This window comes from Lonchura striata, chromosome 2, assembly GCF_046129695.1.
Source record: "Lonchura striata isolate bLonStr1 chromosome 2, bLonStr1.mat, whole genome shotgun sequence".
Lineage (NCBI taxonomy): Eukaryota > Metazoa > Chordata > Aves > Passeriformes > Estrildidae > Lonchura > Lonchura striata.
In genome coordinates this window covers 102,695,105-102,714,940 of record NC_134604.1, presented here as the reverse complement: position 1 = coordinate 102,714,940, position 19,836 = coordinate 102,695,105, and the positions used below count along the sequence as shown (strand labels likewise).

General features: G+C 40.8%; 1 protein-coding gene across 7 annotated transcripts in view; it reads right to left on the bottom strand.

Moving 5' to 3' along the window:
• CNKSR2 (connector enhancer of kinase suppressor of Ras 2) overlaps nucleotides 1-19,762 on the bottom strand; it is a 205,531-nt gene extending 185,769 nt beyond the window's left edge. For 2 of the 7 annotated variants that reach the window (XM_077781641.1, XM_077781643.1), the window contains exon 1: nucleotides 19,451-19,761. In XM_077781641.1, coding sequence (XP_077637767.1) covers nucleotides 19,451-19,514 — 64 coding nt within the window. In that variant the 5' untranslated portion in view covers nucleotides 19,515-19,761. Of the gene's footprint in view, nucleotides 1-19,450 lie in introns of all 7 variants that reach the window. The other 5 variants (XM_077781644.1, XM_077781647.1, XM_077781642.1 and 2 more) reach the window with 4 other exon arrangements.
• Nucleotides 19,763-19,836: the final 74 nt, after the last annotated feature.

The following is a 19,836-nucleotide window of genomic DNA, read 5'->3' as shown; positions in this document are numbered from 1 at the left end:
CCATCCCAAAACGTCTCTCTTCTCTCTGTGCACAGGATGAGGAAGGCTAGTTTGGACACAGAGGATTAGAGGCTTTCACAGCCCAACTTAAATCATTAGATCCTTAAGTTTCTGAGTTTTGAAATAATTTCACCAAGTAAATTAGCAAGTTTAAATGTATATCTAAGACAGCTGGCAGCAATTGCACTTTGTAAATCCTCTCAAAGTCAATTCCCATCTTGAGGGAAAAAAAACACTTTGTGAATGCCTAAACATTTTAAAACAATTAAAAGCAATTAAACAAAACCAATGAGAGTGCAATGTTTTTAAAATGCCTTGGAGGAAAGTAACTAGAAAAAGTTTATAAGCGTACAGGCATAAAAAACAACAAATGCTTTTTTTTAGCTTCCCAGAAGGTAAACCTTTCATCCCAGATAAAACAGAAGTCCTTGCCAGTACAAAAGTAGTTTTACAGTACTATTCATTATTGCATTATTTTCACAGCTACTGGCAACCCAGAAACATACCACCCTCAATAAAGTAACTAAGGAACAACTACATGCAAATTGAATGGTAGATGCTAGCACAAATGCAGTATTAAAGCTGCAGAAATAAAAAAGTCAAAATCAGAAAATCCCAGAGTAAGTTTTTCAAGGTGTACATACCACAGCTACACTGCAGTTCTCAAATATGGGCCTCATTTCTAAGAGCATCCACGATTTTAACTCTGAGAGAGCGAATATTCCTACCAAAGATCACACAGGTCACGCTAACATTTTATGTAAGTGTGAGCTTGCACATCTTCTTAGGTGATGAAGCTTTGTTCTAGCAGAAAGTTGTGGAGCTACTTAAGTCTAAATAATTTAATTGATATTACTGAAGGAATATATATATCAGGCTAAGTATGTCCTTTACAGTCGTTCCCAGAAAATAATGACATTACCTTAGAATACTGTGAAAATCTCAAAAGCATCAGCATTTGGAAATATTTTTTAAAAGCCCTCCAATTAAACATACTTTACTGGACAATGTTAAATTATAAAATATATTCCAAAATTAATTCAGATACAATTTTATACAACCATAAGGCCTATTGACTTGTTCCTTCATGTTAGCTTTAATACTGGCAAAATAATGAAATTCTAACTTTTGATTAATTTAGTCTTCAAAAATTTTCCATGTTATAGAATGGGAAAACAGAATGTACTAGAATAGATGGTAGAACAGAATACATATAGAATGTATTATAAAAAAAATCTGCAAGTGTTTTGAACATTAACACCTGAGAATCAAACTTTAAGGATTTCACCTCATGTCTTCAGAGAATCTCAAATACTACCATACTGTCTACAGGAAAAAGCTCTCCAGCTTTTTTCTCAAGCTGCACTGAAATCTCAAGAATCAGGGTCCCAGATGTCTTCTTGTGAGGTGCTTGTAACATCCTATGGTTTCTGACACCTTCAGATGCTTTGCCGAGGATAAATGCATTTTTAGGATTCTACAAGCTGTGCAGTATATACAATCTTTCTTCCCTTATGTAAATAAGTATTTTCTGTATTGCCAAACCCACAAAAGTATTTTTAGTTCTAGTAATAACTGTCCTTTTCTTGTTTGCATCTTACTCTCCAATTTTACCATCCCCACTTTTTAACACACTTGCAAAGAAGTTATTTTTCCTATCTCTGTATGAAGGGAGCTAAGATCCAGAGAGAAGGAGATGACTTTCTACTGCAAACCCAGTCCTCATGACTCAGCATCCTCTAAATGCCAGCCGAAAAATATACCCCATTGGCATGCAGGAAAAATGCAACAAGGGGTTATTTTTCATGGTCAGTTTTCACAGAAAACTTTACCATTCAGCATTTACAGGAAAAAAAAATGTCTATTTTTCCTGCATCTCAGTTCTTCCCAAGACCTTTGACTGCAGCAGTCATCACCTGCAGTCCACTCATTCCTTCTCCATGGCTGGGTAAGGCAAAGAGAAAAAAGACTGTCTCAGCCAAGTCTCAACTCTTCAGTGCAAGCAGGAAGAGTTGAGTCTTGCACCCACAAGAGTTACATCTCTCCCATCCCCAGATTCCCTGTACAAATCCAAAGCTCTTCCTGCCCTGTCCATGCCTTGCAGAGTGGATACCTTGAGTCCCTCACTGCATCCATTCCATCTGGGGAAGACTTCAGTGTGACTATGGAATGTCTTTGCCCAAACCCCCCCGATCTCTGCTCAGAGCTCCCTCAAAACCAGGGGTGAAGCTGTAGGAAGCCACAGCCCCATCTTCTCACTTTCACTCAGCCTTTCAGCTGCCCCCTCACTGCCCTTGGCATGGGATGCCACAGGATGCCACGGGATGCACTGCTAGGTACAGAGCTGGCTGCATGCTCCTAAAATGCACAGCTGGCAGAAGTCATCACAGTCATCATATTCATGGTGAAGACATCTCCTGACATGGCTTGGGAAAGATCTGGGCTATTTAGAAGAGTAAAGAGAAGGACAGGGGTTGATTAGCAAAGTTCTCACTGGTATTTTCCATGGCATTCCCTTTAGAGTTCCCCAGAACATACTATTAAAAATGGATGCTTGTTTTTATCTTTCACATATTCTGTAGTTCTAGAACACACGTAGCTATATGAAAATTATTTTGATTAAATTTTGATTCTGTGCAAAGAAACAGATCTCAATTTAAGAAACAGGTCCTATAATTACAGACCCCTAAAAGAACTAGCTGTTTTATTTTACTGAAACCTTTTGAATATCAAGGTGAAAACATTATAAAAGACTGTGCTTCAGTATTTTGAGGATTTCTGAGGCTTATAAAATTTCCTTTAATCTATAATTAAGAGAGCTCCTTCTTAAACTTAGTCAGAAGTCTATTCCAAATAGCTTTTTTAAAGAGCTAACTAGTATTAGGGAAGAGAAAAGCAATTCAATGAATGTGTCACTGCTACAAAAAACTGCTGTATCACACATTTCATTAACTAGCAGACTTTGGAAGATGAGAAATCAGCAGTTTCAATCATGACTAAAAGTTCCACCTTTGCACCACACACTAGAAATGCCCAAACATATAGAGGCAGTAAAAGGGGATCTTCTCAGCTTCAAAATGGCATGTAGAATTATTATGCTACTATTTCAAGAATTTAAAAACATTATTTAAGGGAGAAAATGTAGTTTCCTCAGGGCAGTAATCTCAATGACTGAAATTGCTGCATCCCAAGTAAAATTACTAAAGTACAATTTTTTCACTTAATTACAATTTCTTTAAAGCACTCTTCTAGTGACTACTGCCAACAAGAAAAGACATGGTGATTAAATGTTTCATGTCCTTTAAGAGCTAATCTGAAGTGCTAATGAGTGTTCAAAACATAACAGAACTGTCAGTTGTTACTGAGAGCTTCTCATTACACAGTGGAGCAATGAATAAACCCAACTCTTTTGCTTAGTTTGAGTCAGAATCAGAATATTGAGACCTGGTAGCTTAAGCACTTGTGACACAAAGTGACTCCCCTTAGGACTGTCTTCTGTCACCCTGATTCTCTAAGATTTTCTAAAGCCTTCTGAGTTTACATTCTGTTAGAAAACTTTCCCACACATTTTCTGTAAACAACATATTGTTTTGCATTCCTTCATGGGGGTGGAGGAAGTTGATGTACTGGTGGTTTGCCCAATGTCACTGGAGAGGTGGCACATTCACTCTCCAATCCACTGTCACCTTTGGAAAAGTATAAAAGCTGGAGTCAGAGAATAAACCTTCTTCCTTTTTACCTTGCCATTGTAGTGGCTCGTGTTGTGCTTTCTCGTGTCCTATAGCGACAGTCTTCCACCTGTCTTGCCAGGTGTCTCAGCTCACGGACACCTGCTGGGAAGGCTCTCACTTCCCCCTGCTTCACACAGTCCAAGGGTAGTCACCAATTTCAGCACCTATCTCGAATAAAACCACAATATTACCACTATCACCCTCCCCCTGCCTTCTACAGATAATCAAACTGAAAGAATTGTCTTTGTTAACTGTGGGACTTTATCCCTCCCTTCCTTTGCATGCAGGCCCGTCTCACGTGCCCGGCAATTTCCCCCTGGCGAGCACATCAATAACCCAGGGATGCTGCAGGGAGGCTCAGGGCTGTGGCAAGAGATGCCCCCCAGGCCAGCACCAGAGCCACCTCCAGCAGTGACCCTGCTGCCCTCACCTTGCTCCCACATCAGCAGCTCAGTGTCCACACCAATAATGCCAAAGAGAGACCTACAAGGACCTTCTTTTAGTCCCTCTATCAAGAGTACGAAAGCATCTCCCCCCTTCCCTTCCCTGTAATCCACGTTTGGCCTATGGCAAATGCCATAAGCATTTGTCATATTTTACCATTAGGAAATAAAGCAAGAAAATCAGTGTATCCTTTATACATAACATGTTGCACTGGTAACTTTTAGTTTTCTGTAATTTCTATGTCATTATGCTTTTCCTACCAGTGTTGGTATCTTAGTATCATAATTTCTTCCATGCAAACTCACAAACAGTAACAGTTTAGTCTCAAACTGTAAGATAATGTAATTTCAAATTTGCCTTGAGGAAGTTCATAAATACCCATTAAAATGTTCCTTTAAAAAATATCTCAAATACTGGTGCAAATAACAGCTAGAGTTTACCAGAATGTCAGCATTTACTATCATTACTAATAGTAAGTACTCTTGAGGACCTCAGTCGATAATTTGAGCTTCTTTTAGCACATTAACATACTGTACAGACTCACCAAAATATCTGGTACACTTACTTCTCTTCAGAGCACTTTTAAAAATCCTTGAAGTCCTATTGCAGCCCAACTCACAGCTGGTGACTTACTGGGCAGTGTGTACAGAAGCTCCACCTGCCCTTGGAATAAACAGCATGCAGATTCAGCATTCAGCCACTGCAACACCATGTACCAGTATTCTGTCACAGCTCTGGTATTTCTCATAAAGCTTCAAGGAGCTTCTGAACTAGGTTTCGGTGGCATATTTGCTTACTTTCCATCAACACAAATTTGTCCTCCGGTGTCTCACTTATCAATGTAACAGTAATATGTGCTGTGCAAGATCAAAACAGACCTATCAATTATGCCAGGCAGGAATTTTATACTGAAGGAGTTCCTTATTTTCCTTAAAATAATCACATAATATATATATATATAATATAGTAAATTTGCAGTACCTTTTTTTCTGTCTGCTCATACATTGCCTTTTTCTTTCATGCGACAAACTAAGTTATACAGGGCCTAATCTTACAGAGCCCAAGACAAGAGGTACCCATTCAGTTGGTTTCTGCTACCAGGCCTCTTACAACATAGTGGGTTATGATTTACAAACAGTCTCTTCTCTCCTACATTCAGAATAATGGTGAACTAGATGGCAAAATGTGATGGCTTCTACTGCTCAGCCAGAAGTATGAGCAATTACCACTGGGTGACCAGATCTCTTCCTCCAAATAATCTACACAATTATTTACTTCACCTTGTCTGGTACCATTCAGGCTGCAACATCCTCTTTACTCAGGGATGAAGAGAGGTGCTCACTTAAGCCCTCCCCATCCCTTACTTTTGGGCAGGTGGGGGTGGTTTGTATAAATTAAGACTTCTGTACTTACAGAAAGAATCCATCTTGTTCAGCCAACAATAAACAGAACAGAAAACTCATGTGTGAATTTTTAAGCCACTTAATAATGACTTTTTTACTTTTCAGTGTGTTAAAGAATCTGCATCATCTGACCACCAAAAAACTTTACAAGGGACTGCTTAACAGCAGGGATGAAAGTAATGAGGTTGTTAATCCTCAATCCACCCCACAGCTTTTGGCAAAGGATAGCAGGAAAAGTATGGTTTGTTTAGGAGGTGGCTCAGTCTTCCCAGGTGAGTGAAGCTCCTCAGACCTCCAGCCTAAAATCAGGAGTGACAGGCAGCACAGCAGTCTTTGAGTCCCACCTGTGCATGCTCAGATTCGTGCAGAAGAAATGGGAGCTCTGCAATAAGGATACCACAGAACAAACATCCAAGGCCTCCAGTAATTTGAAAGACATCAGCCACCACCAGCGCCTGAAAAATAATAGACAATCCTGCCTCTTCACTAAAAAAGAGCATCTTTCCTTTTAAAAAGGTTCATAGAAAAGGATTATGGCATTGTAACCATTTCTTTATTTAAAACACATTCCCAAGCTTCATGTATAAAACTAAAGGTCATTCAGCTTAGTCTCAATGTAAGGCAGAGGCATTCACAAAGGCAGAACAAACCATATCTTATGAAGCTAAACAAGACTGAAAATGCTTCCTGTGTTAAGCATTAACAAAACTTTGTATTTGCCAGTATTTAAAACACCTTATTATTTCTAAGTTATACAAGTCTGAGACAGCAGCATCCTACAAAACTAATATCAACAACAAATGAATCTGTCAAAGTGCAAACAATTTCTGCCTAACAAAGAGGATACATGGCAAGTAATATAACAGTGGTTTTAATTAGCTGGGCATATAAAGCTGTTACAAGACAAATTTCTTTCATTAAAAAAAAAGCAGACAGTCAGTTAGAAATGCTTCATTGCACCAAAACTGATGATGACATAAGACACTAAGCCTTCTCCCTCCCCTATAACGAGGAGGAACCACAGCAGTATGACCCAACTAGCAGGTGATGAGCAGCCCCTTCTCCTGCTACTGAAACACTGGTAACTGCCCAGAAATTACCAACTGGTAATTGCCCAGCAATAAAGGGGGTCCAGCAGCACAGAGAAAAACATTTCAACAGTAAAAAGGACCATTTCTTGTAATTTTTTTCAGACACTTGGGATAAGAGTTTCATGCAAAATTAATTGTAGGATATTCTAAGTCCCTCCAGTATTGAGTAACAATGTTTTGTGCATTGGCCAAAATGACTAAGAGTATGTGTGTATGCATAGACCTTTTTTCTCCACTTCACTTAAGGCACTCTGCTTTCCACATCATACAACTGCATTCCAACATAAGGTTCCCATCTTCCCCTCTGCTTCGGGCTGGAGGCGCAACCCAAAGAAGGGCTGTGCCAGCTGCTCCTTTTCACAGAAGCACCAGGGGTAACATCAAAAACATCAGCAGAAAGCCCACTGCACATATTATTAGAGAAGACTTAGTTTGCCCAGGCCCAAGGAGAGAGACTCAGGCACTTGGAGACAGAAATTAGATGCCTGAATTTAAGATCACAGGGCATGATTGCAGGCAGTTCTGTCTGATCAAGTTAGGATGGAGACAGACACATCCTTGCCTCCAGATCCTGTTGTTGCCAATGCCACCCTGGGCACACCAGCCAGGATGCTCAAGGCATTTAAGAGCACAAGGAACCTTAAGCTCCCAAGCCTTGCACTCACAATTATTAGAAGATTCTGGGTAAAATAAAGAACAAAATGTAGACAGTCCTGGAAGCAAAGCTGGGAACCCAAGACATCCTTGCAGCCAAATGGAGATTCACTGGACAGCAGTTTCTTATTTCTTAAAGTGGCTTTGTGAACAAAGATTACAAGATATTGCATGAATGTTGGATTGTTCCCCTTCAATTCAAAAGAAGCCATTGTTCTGGGATGGGAAACTGGTTTCTGAGAAGACAAACATCTCTTCTTGCTTGTTTCATTAAACTGAAAATTTAATTCAAATTAAGAAAACTCATATTCAAACGGCTCCACTGGAGAAAAACAATTGATATTTATGTGCTGTTGCCACTTTGCACTCATTACAGGGGGTAATGTTTTGCAAGACACATCTTTTAGACCTTCCTAAGCTTATTATTTACTATCTCCTGACAAGCATTACTTCATTTCATGAGCTGGCACACATCCCATTGTGAGAATCTAATCTTTAATAACATATCCTAATTAAATATGCACATTTAATGCAGAAACCAATAGCTAAAATTCAGAACAAAACAAAAACCAGTCATTTGACTAAACAAAGGAATTGGATTAGAGTGCACAGAGCAAACTCAAATATTAAGTCACATATATCACAGCAAAAAGCCATTAAGGGAAGGGGGAAAAAAGGGTAAAAGAATCACCAAAAAACAATCAGACAGACAGTTCTTTATACCTGATTGTATCCAACCTCTCTGAATTCCTAGCTAGCTTACTCTCCATCTGTCATATAATAATAACTTTGAAAGAAGCATATTTAAGAACTCATCAAAAGCTCAGGCCAATTGTTCTTAGTGCGTCTGATTCCACTTAAGAAGGGCGTGCTCTTTTACACAAGCTACAAGGATTTATTATTCTCAACACTCATGACATAATTTCACTATTAAACTATTTATTATTTTGAGTGGTTCCACAGTGACAAAAACATCCTAAAACAGTGAGCATCAAACAACAACAACAAAAAAAAACCAACAAAAAACAAAAGCAAACAAACATTTTAAAAAATACCTCTTGAGATTTAAACACCAAAATCACACCACCAAAAAGCTACTTCTATGCCCATTTTTGAATTACTGTAAACTGGACACCACTTTCCTTCTAGTGAGTACAGGCCTAACATTTGACATTATGAGATACTTTGAACTCAAAAACTTTGAGTTACAAGTTTGTGACCTGCTATAACACTTTCAAAGACTCTATCAAAACAAAATTAGATAAATTTGTAACTTTATAAACAATTTTGCCATTGATTCAGACTAAACCCCAACACACATCAATCTTTGCCTTCAGAGGTTCATTGTAGTTCTTAAAGTTTGATTTAGTAAGATTTATCAAAACAGTATTCTGCAGGAAACTCCTCATAGTATTTGAGAGCATGAAACAAGAGGGGAAAGGCTTAGGGTTTACAATTTTGGTTCTTAGGATAAGTACAAGTCAATTACCTACACCACATTGCTGAACATAAACAAATCTAGAAAATCTAATGAAATATTACAGTTTCTAGGTCTTATTTCATCCTGACTTCGAACATGCACAAATGAAGAGTTATAAGATGTTCATTTTCCCTTTGAATCTAAAACGTCACCATTCCCACCACAGACTACAATAGACTGTCAACTGAAAAACAAATGTTTTGTAAAGTAGAGGTCTTTAAAATATTTTTTTAATAATGGAGGGGACAGCGAAGTTTGTATTCAGCTTTACCTTCTCTTGAACTAGAAAACAAACTTTTTTGGGTTTTTGAAGGGACCTGTCACATATTGAAGTTCTATTTTCAATTATTCTATTAAACAGAGCACTCATTTCTCTAAAGAGGAATTTGCTCAGATCTGCAGAGGTGGAAAACATTCAGGACATGCTGTTCTGCAGACTCAAGCCTCTGTCCCACAGTCACAGCAGCTAGATGCCCAAGCAGTCACCTACAGCACACCACTGCACCCCACCTTGGAAGGCAACGGTGTCAGGAATACCCATGAAACCCCTGGTAACAGAGGCAGGCATTAATTACCCAGGCTGTTTAGGTTTACTCATTCATAGCTCATTAGCATTAGTTACCTCCAGTTTATAATTGGATAGTTCAGCACAGCTTACAGTGAACTGATCAACAACAGATAAGATGGAAGAGAGAAACTAGATGATGCCCAAATAAATAACAGGAAAGAGTTTTACTGCCCAAGACAGATCAACCAACATACTGGTGAGCTCCTTGTAAAACTAACTCTAGAATTTTAGTAACTGAAAAGAAATTACCTTTAGACCTCTGCAATAGATTTAATCATTTGTTCATCTAGCAAATACTACCCAGTACATGGGATTTTCACAGAAAAGTAATTTTTGTTTTGTTGTTTCTCAAGACCTCAGACTGGTAAACAGTCAAGACCATTTTCAAATACTGACATTTCCATAAGAGAGATGGGGGCCAAGAAAATGCTGCCAGACTGCTTTCAGTAGTGCTCAGCAACAGGACAAGAAGCAATGCCCATAAACTAAAATACAGGAAGTTCCACCTTAACATGAGGAAAAACTTCTTTACATTGAGGGTGGCAGAGCACTGGAACAGGGTGCCCAAGGAGGTTGTGGAATCTCCCTCTCGGGAGATATCCAAAACCCAACTGGACACATTCTCCTGTCACCTGCTTCAGGTGACCCTGCCTTGGCAGCAGGTTTGGAAAAGATTATCTCCAGAGGCCCCTGCCAATCCAAACAATTATGTGATTCTGTGAGATGGCTACCACTTCTTCATTGTCACTACTCTTCAGCTGTCTTATTCAAGCCAAGGTACATCAGGAACACCAAAACCAATTTATGAAAAAAAAACCCACAAGAACAACAAAAAACACATCCAAAAAAATCCTATCAAACCAACAAGAAAACATGGTAATCATAGGAAATACAGAAACTTCATTATTACATATACATCATTATACTTTCTGTAGTTGCAAACAGTAGCCTCACTATAACTCATTAGGTATCCAAATACTCTCAGTAATGAAGTTTGCTAAAGCACTCATTATTAAAACAGTCCTTTAAAGACTATCCAGTTATTTTCAAAAATTAATTGACTTGCTCTCAAGGAGTCCTGTCATGTTTTTCTAATGATAAGCTGTCCTATGTCCTTCAAATGTTCAGATTGACACTTACATGGAATTTTTTTATGTGCAATGATTACACTTCCAGGCTAAACCTCTGTCAAATCCACATGCAGAGCATGACAAATTACTCACACTACACTGTGCTCTTGGACTCAGTTATCAGGACTCCAGAAATAGGCTTTTGACCTCAGACTGCATTAAACAGTTAAGATCAGGTCAGTTTAAAACAATGAAGTACAATGAAGTAATGACTGAAGCAACAAAAACTACATCTGCTTTTGAAGTCCAGTATCCAACAATAAAATAACTGGTGATATTTTCAAGTGGACTTGTGGGGCACAATACTAAACACTACATCCAAAAACATTAAAAGAAATTTAAGAAACATTAAGTCTCCATATTCTAGGTTAAACTAGTATATACATTAAAAAAAAAAAAAAACTTGAAGAATGCAACATTTGAAATAATTAACACCTCTTGAAAAGCAGTAAGGACTGCCTTTGTCATCCTGCATTTATAGAAAATTTTAGAAAAAAAGCAGAAGTGAACTACCAAAATAAAAATAAACTAACACATTTGGTTTGGATTCTTTTCATATTAGCTCTAATAAAATAAAGTCTACCAAAACCAGCCATTCTTGATATCTGAAGAGAAATGGAGAAAAAAAGCACATGGTTCTATCCATGATGATAAAGCAACAATAAACAAGACAGCCAGATGTCAGCCAATGCTGAACACTCAAGCAGGTACAACTTGGATATCTCACAAAAATGTCTCCAGTCACACTTCACTCAAAGCGAAGAAACAAGAAGAAAATTGTTATTTTTTGGTGCTTAAAAGATGTATACAAAGCAGGACAAGTGCAGGTTCACAACTATTGAGGGTACACAACCAAAGAATTTTTTTTTAGAGATGTTTTTCTTTTGTGTTCAGCAGATCCCTCCACTGATATTTCTCCAAAGAGAAAAATCTGAAACAAAGCGAGGACAAGAACAGCAGTGCACCTTGCAAATTAAACTACCAACTACACAAAAGTAGCCAACAAAACTACAAAGCAATTAAAGAAAGTAAGACAGGTGCATGTCAGTAATGGATATCGATGAGGGGAATCCAGTTACAAAGATTTTAATTATTAACATGGAATTTAATTAGCGTGCTGCAGCTCATTCTCCCACCACTATGAAGCAAGCCTTCAGCAACCACACCTGGTCAAGATTTCAGGTTGGCATCTCCCTAAAATGACTAAGTTCTCTCATCATTCCCATGAAGGGTTTCAGTGTTGACTCAGAGGGAAGAATGCCATCTAGTGAATTACTCAGTCAACACTGGCACATCCCACCTATATTTACCTGGCCTCAATACGCAGAGGAAGGATTTCCTCACGTTCTTATTGATGTGAAGATTATTAGGAGAGAAAGGACATAAAGAAGGAGGAGAAAACAGGGAAAAAATACATATTTAAAAATACGCCATTTATAGCTGTAGCTACTGGCAACTGGTGGATCTGGGCGAAATAAAAATAAACTGTGTATTTTAACAAAACCAGTAATGTTATCAACTTCTTTACAGCTGACAATCATTCCCTGTGGGAGGAAAAAACCCTTTAGAGGTGAGCCCGCCAGCTGCTCAGCTCTATACGTGGGTATGCTCATCCTTCCAAATACAAGAGGCCAAGGAGTGGTCCCAGCATTACCCACGCTCATGAACAACCTCAGCTGCCACCCCAGCACTCTTCCAGACTATTCTGGTCAGCTCACACAGGAATGTATCATTCCACCAGTGCTACAGCCCAAGTGGCAAAGGCACGGCCCCATCAGCAATATCGAAGCTCTGTGAAAATGGTTCATGCAGCTCTGCTGGACACCCTCTGACCACCCATACCCCACACCAGTAAAATCCTAGCAGAGGAGTCACCACAGCATTCACAAAGCACAACTTAACATCACCAAATATAGACCCTGTTCCATTTAGATCAATGGATGCTTGAGGCCGATGCGAGTCCTAAACCATTTATTTTAAAAGCTACTTGAACCTTCAATTTAAAGGTTCAAATAATTCTCATCAACATTTCTCCCTCTTCTTCACACAACAGTACAAAAGCACAGCAACTGACTATATTAAAATAATACACTTAAGCTGAATATAGTTTAATTAAGGCTTACTCTAGTGAACTCCAATATTAATTAATAGTTTACTTGGAAATTCCCACCATATGGTACTGTAGCAGATGTTAATCATGTTAAGCCAAACACTTCGAAATTACTATTCTAGCCACTTCATCTGAGGTACCAAGTGCCCTAAATTTCTACTTAAAGGATAAGCTAGAAATGCCAAACATCCTACAAGATGACATCCACAGCTATTTTCTTCAAGATAATATTATGTGGCAGATAAGTAGCACAAAATGGGGTAGATTTTTAAGCCTCCAGTACTATAAAATGACTGGCTATAGACAGTGCTGGACTCCCTTTGCATAAGAAAAATGAATTTGGCATTTCTCAGGAATTTCTAAGAAAACAGCTTCTCCTTATTCCTCTGGAAAATGGCAACAAATATTACTACTTGTCTCTTGGAAATACAGTACAATCAAAAGCTACAGCAACTTAACTGAGATTAAATGGTTATCTACACTTCTGCAGATCAGACAGAAAGGCTAGACCATTTGTCAATTTGGGGTTTAGAAGATAAAACTGCCTGGGTTATTATTGTTAAGAGTGCTTAAAGACAACTACTTGCAAAAATTCTAAAAATACATCTGTATATATATATTTCAATCCTCTCATCTGATCTAGTTTATATTGCTGCCTTGCAAAATTCTTGACACCTATTAACCAGAAAAGGCATTTGTAAATTGCTTGGTTTAATACTGCATTGTACAAATAAATTTGAATAAGATCAAAATACAGAGCTTTACCAAATTGTTGCAAAAAACCACTTGAGAAAACATATTGTGAGGCCATATTTAAACTAACAGATGTTTCAGAAATAGAACAATATGTTCAAACAAAATAAAGGTGTAAATGGGCAGTGCTAAAAGAGCTTCACAACTAAGCATATCAATTTCAGTAGCGACTGAAATGACCTCATCTAGGAAAGCTCCCTCCTAAAAAGATCATAAATTTAGAAATGAATTCTGATGTTATGCTTAAAATTTGGCTGCATGAATTACTTGCAGAGTGGCTGCTTATGTAACATCGCCTTTGCTATGGCAACACCCGGCTGTTAGGCTTTGACACATCCCAGTTGCAATTGCAGTTTCATCTTCTGCTGATAAACAATGGCACGAGAGGTTTTCTAATCACAAACAAAGATGCTCTAAAAGACATCATCATGATTGATGCGGTGGCCATTGATACTGCTAAAACTCCTAATGTCAGAAGGGCAAGCAAAAAGTGAGAGATCCACAGGAAAAATAAACAACCTAGAGGGAGAGAGATCTTCCAGCACTGCTTTCAATACAGTTTTAAAGCTGGAGTCCTTTAAACTAAAGTTTGGAACAGTACAGTTTGATTCTTGACTACTTGTCTTTGTATAAACTTCCTTCTCCAGAAAGTCCCCCACTTTGTCTGACTAAAATTTTTGTTACTTTCTTACAGAGCAACTATCCATAAATTAAAGAGGCTGTGTGCTCATCAAAAATAAACTCCAGCTATGGCATTATTTCATATTTTTCTACAGCTTTTTTTGCTAGACATTACAGTAAGTCATAAATCCATTTAATAGCATCACTTCAAAGCTAATGGAGTACTACATGTACCCTCCGATACTGTAAAATTTTAGTTTGCTTTACATTGGAGAAAGAAAATAGTGGTTTAATGCTGACAAATTGTAAAATGCCTGATCTATTCCACATATGGCACTTAGCAATGACTATTAAATTGATGACTATTATGACTCTCATCAGTCATCTACACACACTTGACAAGGAATTGAAGTTTCAGAATCCAAGTGTTTTTTATACTTTCATCCAGCTATTTTTTTTTTCCCTGAGACAACTCAGCCTTTTCCATATTATTTCCAATAGGCACAATTTTTAAGTGCCGTGCCAAAATCAACATGAAGGGAAGTAGCATAAGAAAGAAACTTTAACTTAATAGACCACTAGAAGAAAAACTAGAAATTATGGACAAAATTGAAAGCCCTAAATGAGGCACATACATTTGTGGAAACACACCTCCTCTTTAACATAAAGTAGGTGTTCACATGCCTTTGTAACACTGTAGTCTATCCTATGTTGGAAAAAGCTCCCCCTAAATTCAGTCCATGTCAGCCTTTAGAGAAAGCTATGGCCAAAAACGAGGTCGGTCTGATAGTGACCCTGAACACAGGATTCACCCTTACCTTTTTTAAGGCCTAAACTAGATTGCTAGATGCCAGAGCTGTGACAAAATTTGTGACCTCAATGATGAGCTTCCCTGTTGCTAACTGATGGTTTAGGAACTGCAGCAAAACCCAGGTGCTGCCAAAACAGTCCTAGGGCTCTGCATATGCACGAACAGGAGTAGGAGGATCCCCATGGCAATACTTTTTAAAAATCATCATTAAGTATTTGAGCATTTAGTGTCGGAGCATTCCCACAAACTTTCATTTTCTTGATGAATAACACATAATTCCCACAACACCAAGTGGAGCACAGTTCTTGGCAGTCCATGATGACTCTGCAAACACACGTGCCACTGAAAATGGACATGAACTTCAGCATGCAAACAGCAGACAGAAACAGTTCTCAAACCCATGCAATATTTAATCATACAGGTGGGGAACTTTAATACTCTGCTCTCACTTTGCTAGCATGTTCATATTTCTGCTTCCCTCCCCCCCAGTCCTTCTAAATATCCGCATTCTTCTAAGCCCTGATAAAGTAGATTTTATAGAGGTTAAAAGCCCCTAGTCCTTAGCATTAGAAGCCTTTAAAGGCAACCCCACGCTTCAGATGTCAGCTTCTTGAGTATGGACTACTGTTGCAACAGTTTAAACTGTATGAGCCTCATACAAGCCCTATGAGCTGTCATTCAGCAAGCAAAAGATAAATATTTAAGCTTTGTTAGATAGAGTAATATTGATTTTTTTCAGGTGGACTGCCTTATGGAACAGATTCTGCCATTGAGAGATTGGTACTGAATTAAAATTTGAATATTGTTAAAAGCAGCAAGCCCTTACCAAACTACAGCAATCATCAATAACCTCAGACCAAAGAAGTTAGATCAGTCAAAAACATCCTAATGTTTGTTAAGTAAGTGAGTGTCTTTTAAGTGTACGCAGAACCTCAGAAACCTAAAATACATCTGGCATGTTTGCCTCCTGAGTGAGTGAAAGCCATGACGTTTGACGACACTTGCTTTTGTAACGTGTCAACGTCTTGAGACTCAGCAGTGGAATCCACACATGTCCTCCAGAGGGGAGGCAGAGGAGGTGGCTGACACACTTTAATCTCACTGATCCATACAGGACCTTTAAAATTAGTATTAAATAGATGAAAAGCACAATAATACATGGTTTGAATCAATTTAAATACTCATTTTATCCTCCTAGTACAATATGCCATCCTGTGGGAGAGATGAGCTAATCCATCTACGTTTTTTCCAGCTCTATGACAGTTACTCTTCTGGGTTCACTTTAAACACTGCAAAACTCATATGCTGACATAGGTTCCCCTCACTTTGTCCCTTTCATTTCCAAAGTTTTAACTGGTACTTTGGTCCACAACTTCTTATTGTACACATCTTCATAGTCAAAATTTAGATAGTTATTTATCTGTATAACCAATTCCAGGTACAGCCTGTAGCTCAGCAGCACTGGCATTAGGCCATTACAAGGATCCACAGACAATGTGCATGTTGAGGAATTAAAAACTGACAAGATACTGGAGAAACTGCATTTATTCCATGAATACCCAGCCTTGAGTCTGTTCCCTATACAGAAATTGGCACTTTTATCTAACCCCTTTGAGATACACTTTCCCCATGCTGATTTCTCACATCTTGTCATTTCAGGCCCAATGCTTCATCACTACACTGAGCAAAATGCCACTGAGGTAATGGTTCTTTTGCCTAAATAAAGAATTCCAGATGAGGCCTTTTACTGCAAATGTTCCAGTCATACCAACAAGACCATCACAAAACACTGAGAACAATAAAATCTAAAGTGTTTCATTTCCCCTTACTTTCAGATAACTGTAAACAATGTTGAACAGTAGGATTTTCCTTTTTCAGGAAAGATTTTGCTTTGAACATCAAAATCTATTTGGAAGAATTCTCTTTACAGAGCTGGTCTGAACAGGCATATGACATAGCAGGGCACTTACTTCAAGGAAGAGGTTAAAACCAAGTTCAACATTTATAATTCTGTAAAATAACCCCCAGTAAGTCAGCAAAATATTCTCATATCTTGAAGTTTAATGTAATTTATACAACCAGACTTGACTGCTGCTAATGCAAAGACCAATATTACACTCCTTTCACCCTTCTCCTGACAGGCACATTCCTGTTTTACTCTTCAAACTTGTCTTGGGTACCTCCTAAAATACAAATAAGCTATTTTGGGAACTTTCAGAAACAGAATTTGCTGGAAACAAAGCACTTAAAGCATTAGAAGAACAATTCTTCACATGGATTTCAATACCAATGTTTGCAACACGACACATTATAAGTAAGGAAAACAAAGTTCTTGCAGCAAAGACCACCTGCCCTTATCCACTACCATCCTTCCAACAAACTCAGCAAGGTGTGACCCATCAGGCAGGAGCAAACGTGCCCCCAGCTACTGGTCATTCTCCTTTCCAGGCTCAACTTTTGAAACTAGAGTGGTTCCCTAGGTGCTTTTCCTCCAAAAGTGCCAGTCACAGGCAGGTGCTTTATCTCCTTGCACCACCTAAGTGAAAGTTCCTGTGCTGCACAGAATACAAAATGAAGAAATGGAAGCGTGAAGCAACATATATGCGTTTGCTCCATATAAATGAAAGTCCTCCAGAGAAACAATCAAACATTCAGGCTGGAAAAAACAGGTTAAACACTAAAAAACAGGCTTCGTATTCCAGAAAGAGGGCATGACTGCAATAACTGCCTTTTTTTTTTTTTTTAACTTTACATGATATTTCTAAAAGATCAGCAGCTCTGAGCATTAGTCGCAGGTTCCTAACTACAAACCCTTATCCAGCAGCACAATTTCTAATGCTACCATTTAGTCTGTTCTTTTCAAATTACTGATTTTATAATAATGTAATACAAAAGCAGAATATGCAAAGCACTTCACCTGTCATTTATGATCAGTAGTTGATTTACTACATTTTTTAAGTGGTTTAAAAATGCATTATCTGCAAATTCATTGTTTTCATGAATTCCCCAAATTATGGGGAAGGTATCTCAGACACTGATTAGAAAAAAAATCTTACACAATCTTTTTATTTTGAAGTAAAAATGCTGGAAGCTAAATTGCTGTAAAAAACACTTTGAAGTTGAAAATGGTTTCCTCTTAATACTGATCATCTGCAGCTTCTTCAAGTTTCTTATCAATATTTACTAATTTCTCAGGATATGAACTATTACATCATTCTTTTAGATTATTATTCTACAGAGTGAGAATGCTTCCGAAACTGCAAAACTATGTATGTTACTAAATACAATTATAGCTTGCTAGCTGTAAATGCCAGTATTGAATAACTGAAAACATATGCTATATGCCTGAAATTTTAAGGATGATGAAACTGTCACATTGGTAGCACACAGCATGTTATAAAGAACTCCCACAATGTAGCAGTTGTTCAAAACTTGTACCCATCCGGTCATTCTATCTTTATAAAAAGATATATAACACTAGATGGTGATTTATTCAAAACACAGCTGCAGCTTAACTTAAAGGTAATACGAAAATACCACACACACACACACAAATCACACAACAAAATACTTCTTCACATCACAGCATTAAAGCCACGTCAGAATGGCATACACAGAGAATAAAAGAAAAGCGTTTCCAAAAGCTCCAAATTTTATTCCCATCAGAGTTTATTTGAGGGAAGGACAGGTGAGGCAGCGGGAGAAGCGGAGCAGCGGAACAACCACACTCAGCCCAGAGCCCAGACTGTTCGCGCTCCCTTCCATCACGGATCTTCAAGTGCAGTCCCGGGGAATGGGACGGGGACCGCCTGAGGCGCGGAGCCCCCGGCCCGGCCGGAGGAGGCCCCGCCCGGCGCGGCGGCTCCCGGCAGCGGGGGAGCCCCGGCACCTCCGAGGGCGCGGACCGGCCCCGGCCCCGCCGCCCGCGGGCCCCCCCGGCCCCTCCTCGCGGGGGAGGCCGCAGCCGGGTCTCCCCCAGCCGGGTCTCCCCCAGCCGGGTCTCCCCCAGCCGGGTCTCCCCGAGCCGGGTCTCCCCCCAGCCGGGTCTCCCTCAGCCGGGTCTCCCACAGCCGGGTCTCCCACAGCCGGGTCTCCCCCAGCCGGGTCTCCCCCCAGCCGGGTCTCCCCGAGCCGGGTCTCCCCGAGCCGGGTCTCCCCCAGCCGGGTCTCCCCCAGCCGGGTCTCCCCCGAGCCGTCCCCCGGCACCGGCCAGCGCCTCACGTCCGGCTGAACTTTCATTCGCAGGCGTTTCGCGCCGCACCCGCCGCGAGCAGCCGGACCCGTTCCCGCGTCCCTCGGCTGCTGGGGGGCGGCTCCATCGCCACACCACGGTCGCCGCCCAGGAGCACCCCAGGCTCCCCCGGGCACAGCCTCGCCCCCGGCCCCCTCCCCGGCTCTGCGGACAGCCGGGGACCGCCAGCCGCCTTCCCCGCTCCAAGCCCGGGGCAGGGGGGCAGCGCGGCCCCCGGCCCCAGCGACGCGGCCCCGACGGCCTCCCGCCTCCCTTCCCGCCCCAGCCAAAGCGTGGGGGCAGCCGGCGTTGCCAGGAGGCGGGATCCCGGCGTGGGGGAAGCCGCGGAGCTCCCCGCACCTGCGGGGCGGGGGTGGGGAGCGATGGGAGAGGGCACCGCGCCGCCCCGGCGCCGCTCCTCACCTTTCATCCAGTCGACGACCTGGCTCGGCGACCACTTACTGACGGGCTCCATGATGAGGGCCATGGGCGGCTCGGGGGCGCGGGGCTCGGGCGGCCGCCGCTCTCCGGGTGAGGGGCGAGGCTGTGCGGGGCGGAGGGACCGCGCTGCCCGGAATCCCGGCGGCGGAGCAGAGAGCCGCTATATCCCCGCTTGCCTTCGCTCCGCTCGCTCGCTCGCTCGCTCGCCGCCTCTGTGCCTCTCTGGGGATTTCAGTTCATGTTGCCGGCTCGGCGGGGAGGGGGAGGAGGAGGAGGAAGGGGGAGAAGGGGGCGGCACGCTCCGACGCCTCCCGCCCCCGCGAACCCGCGGGCAGCGGCGGCGGCTGACGGCCCCGCGGAGAGGTCGG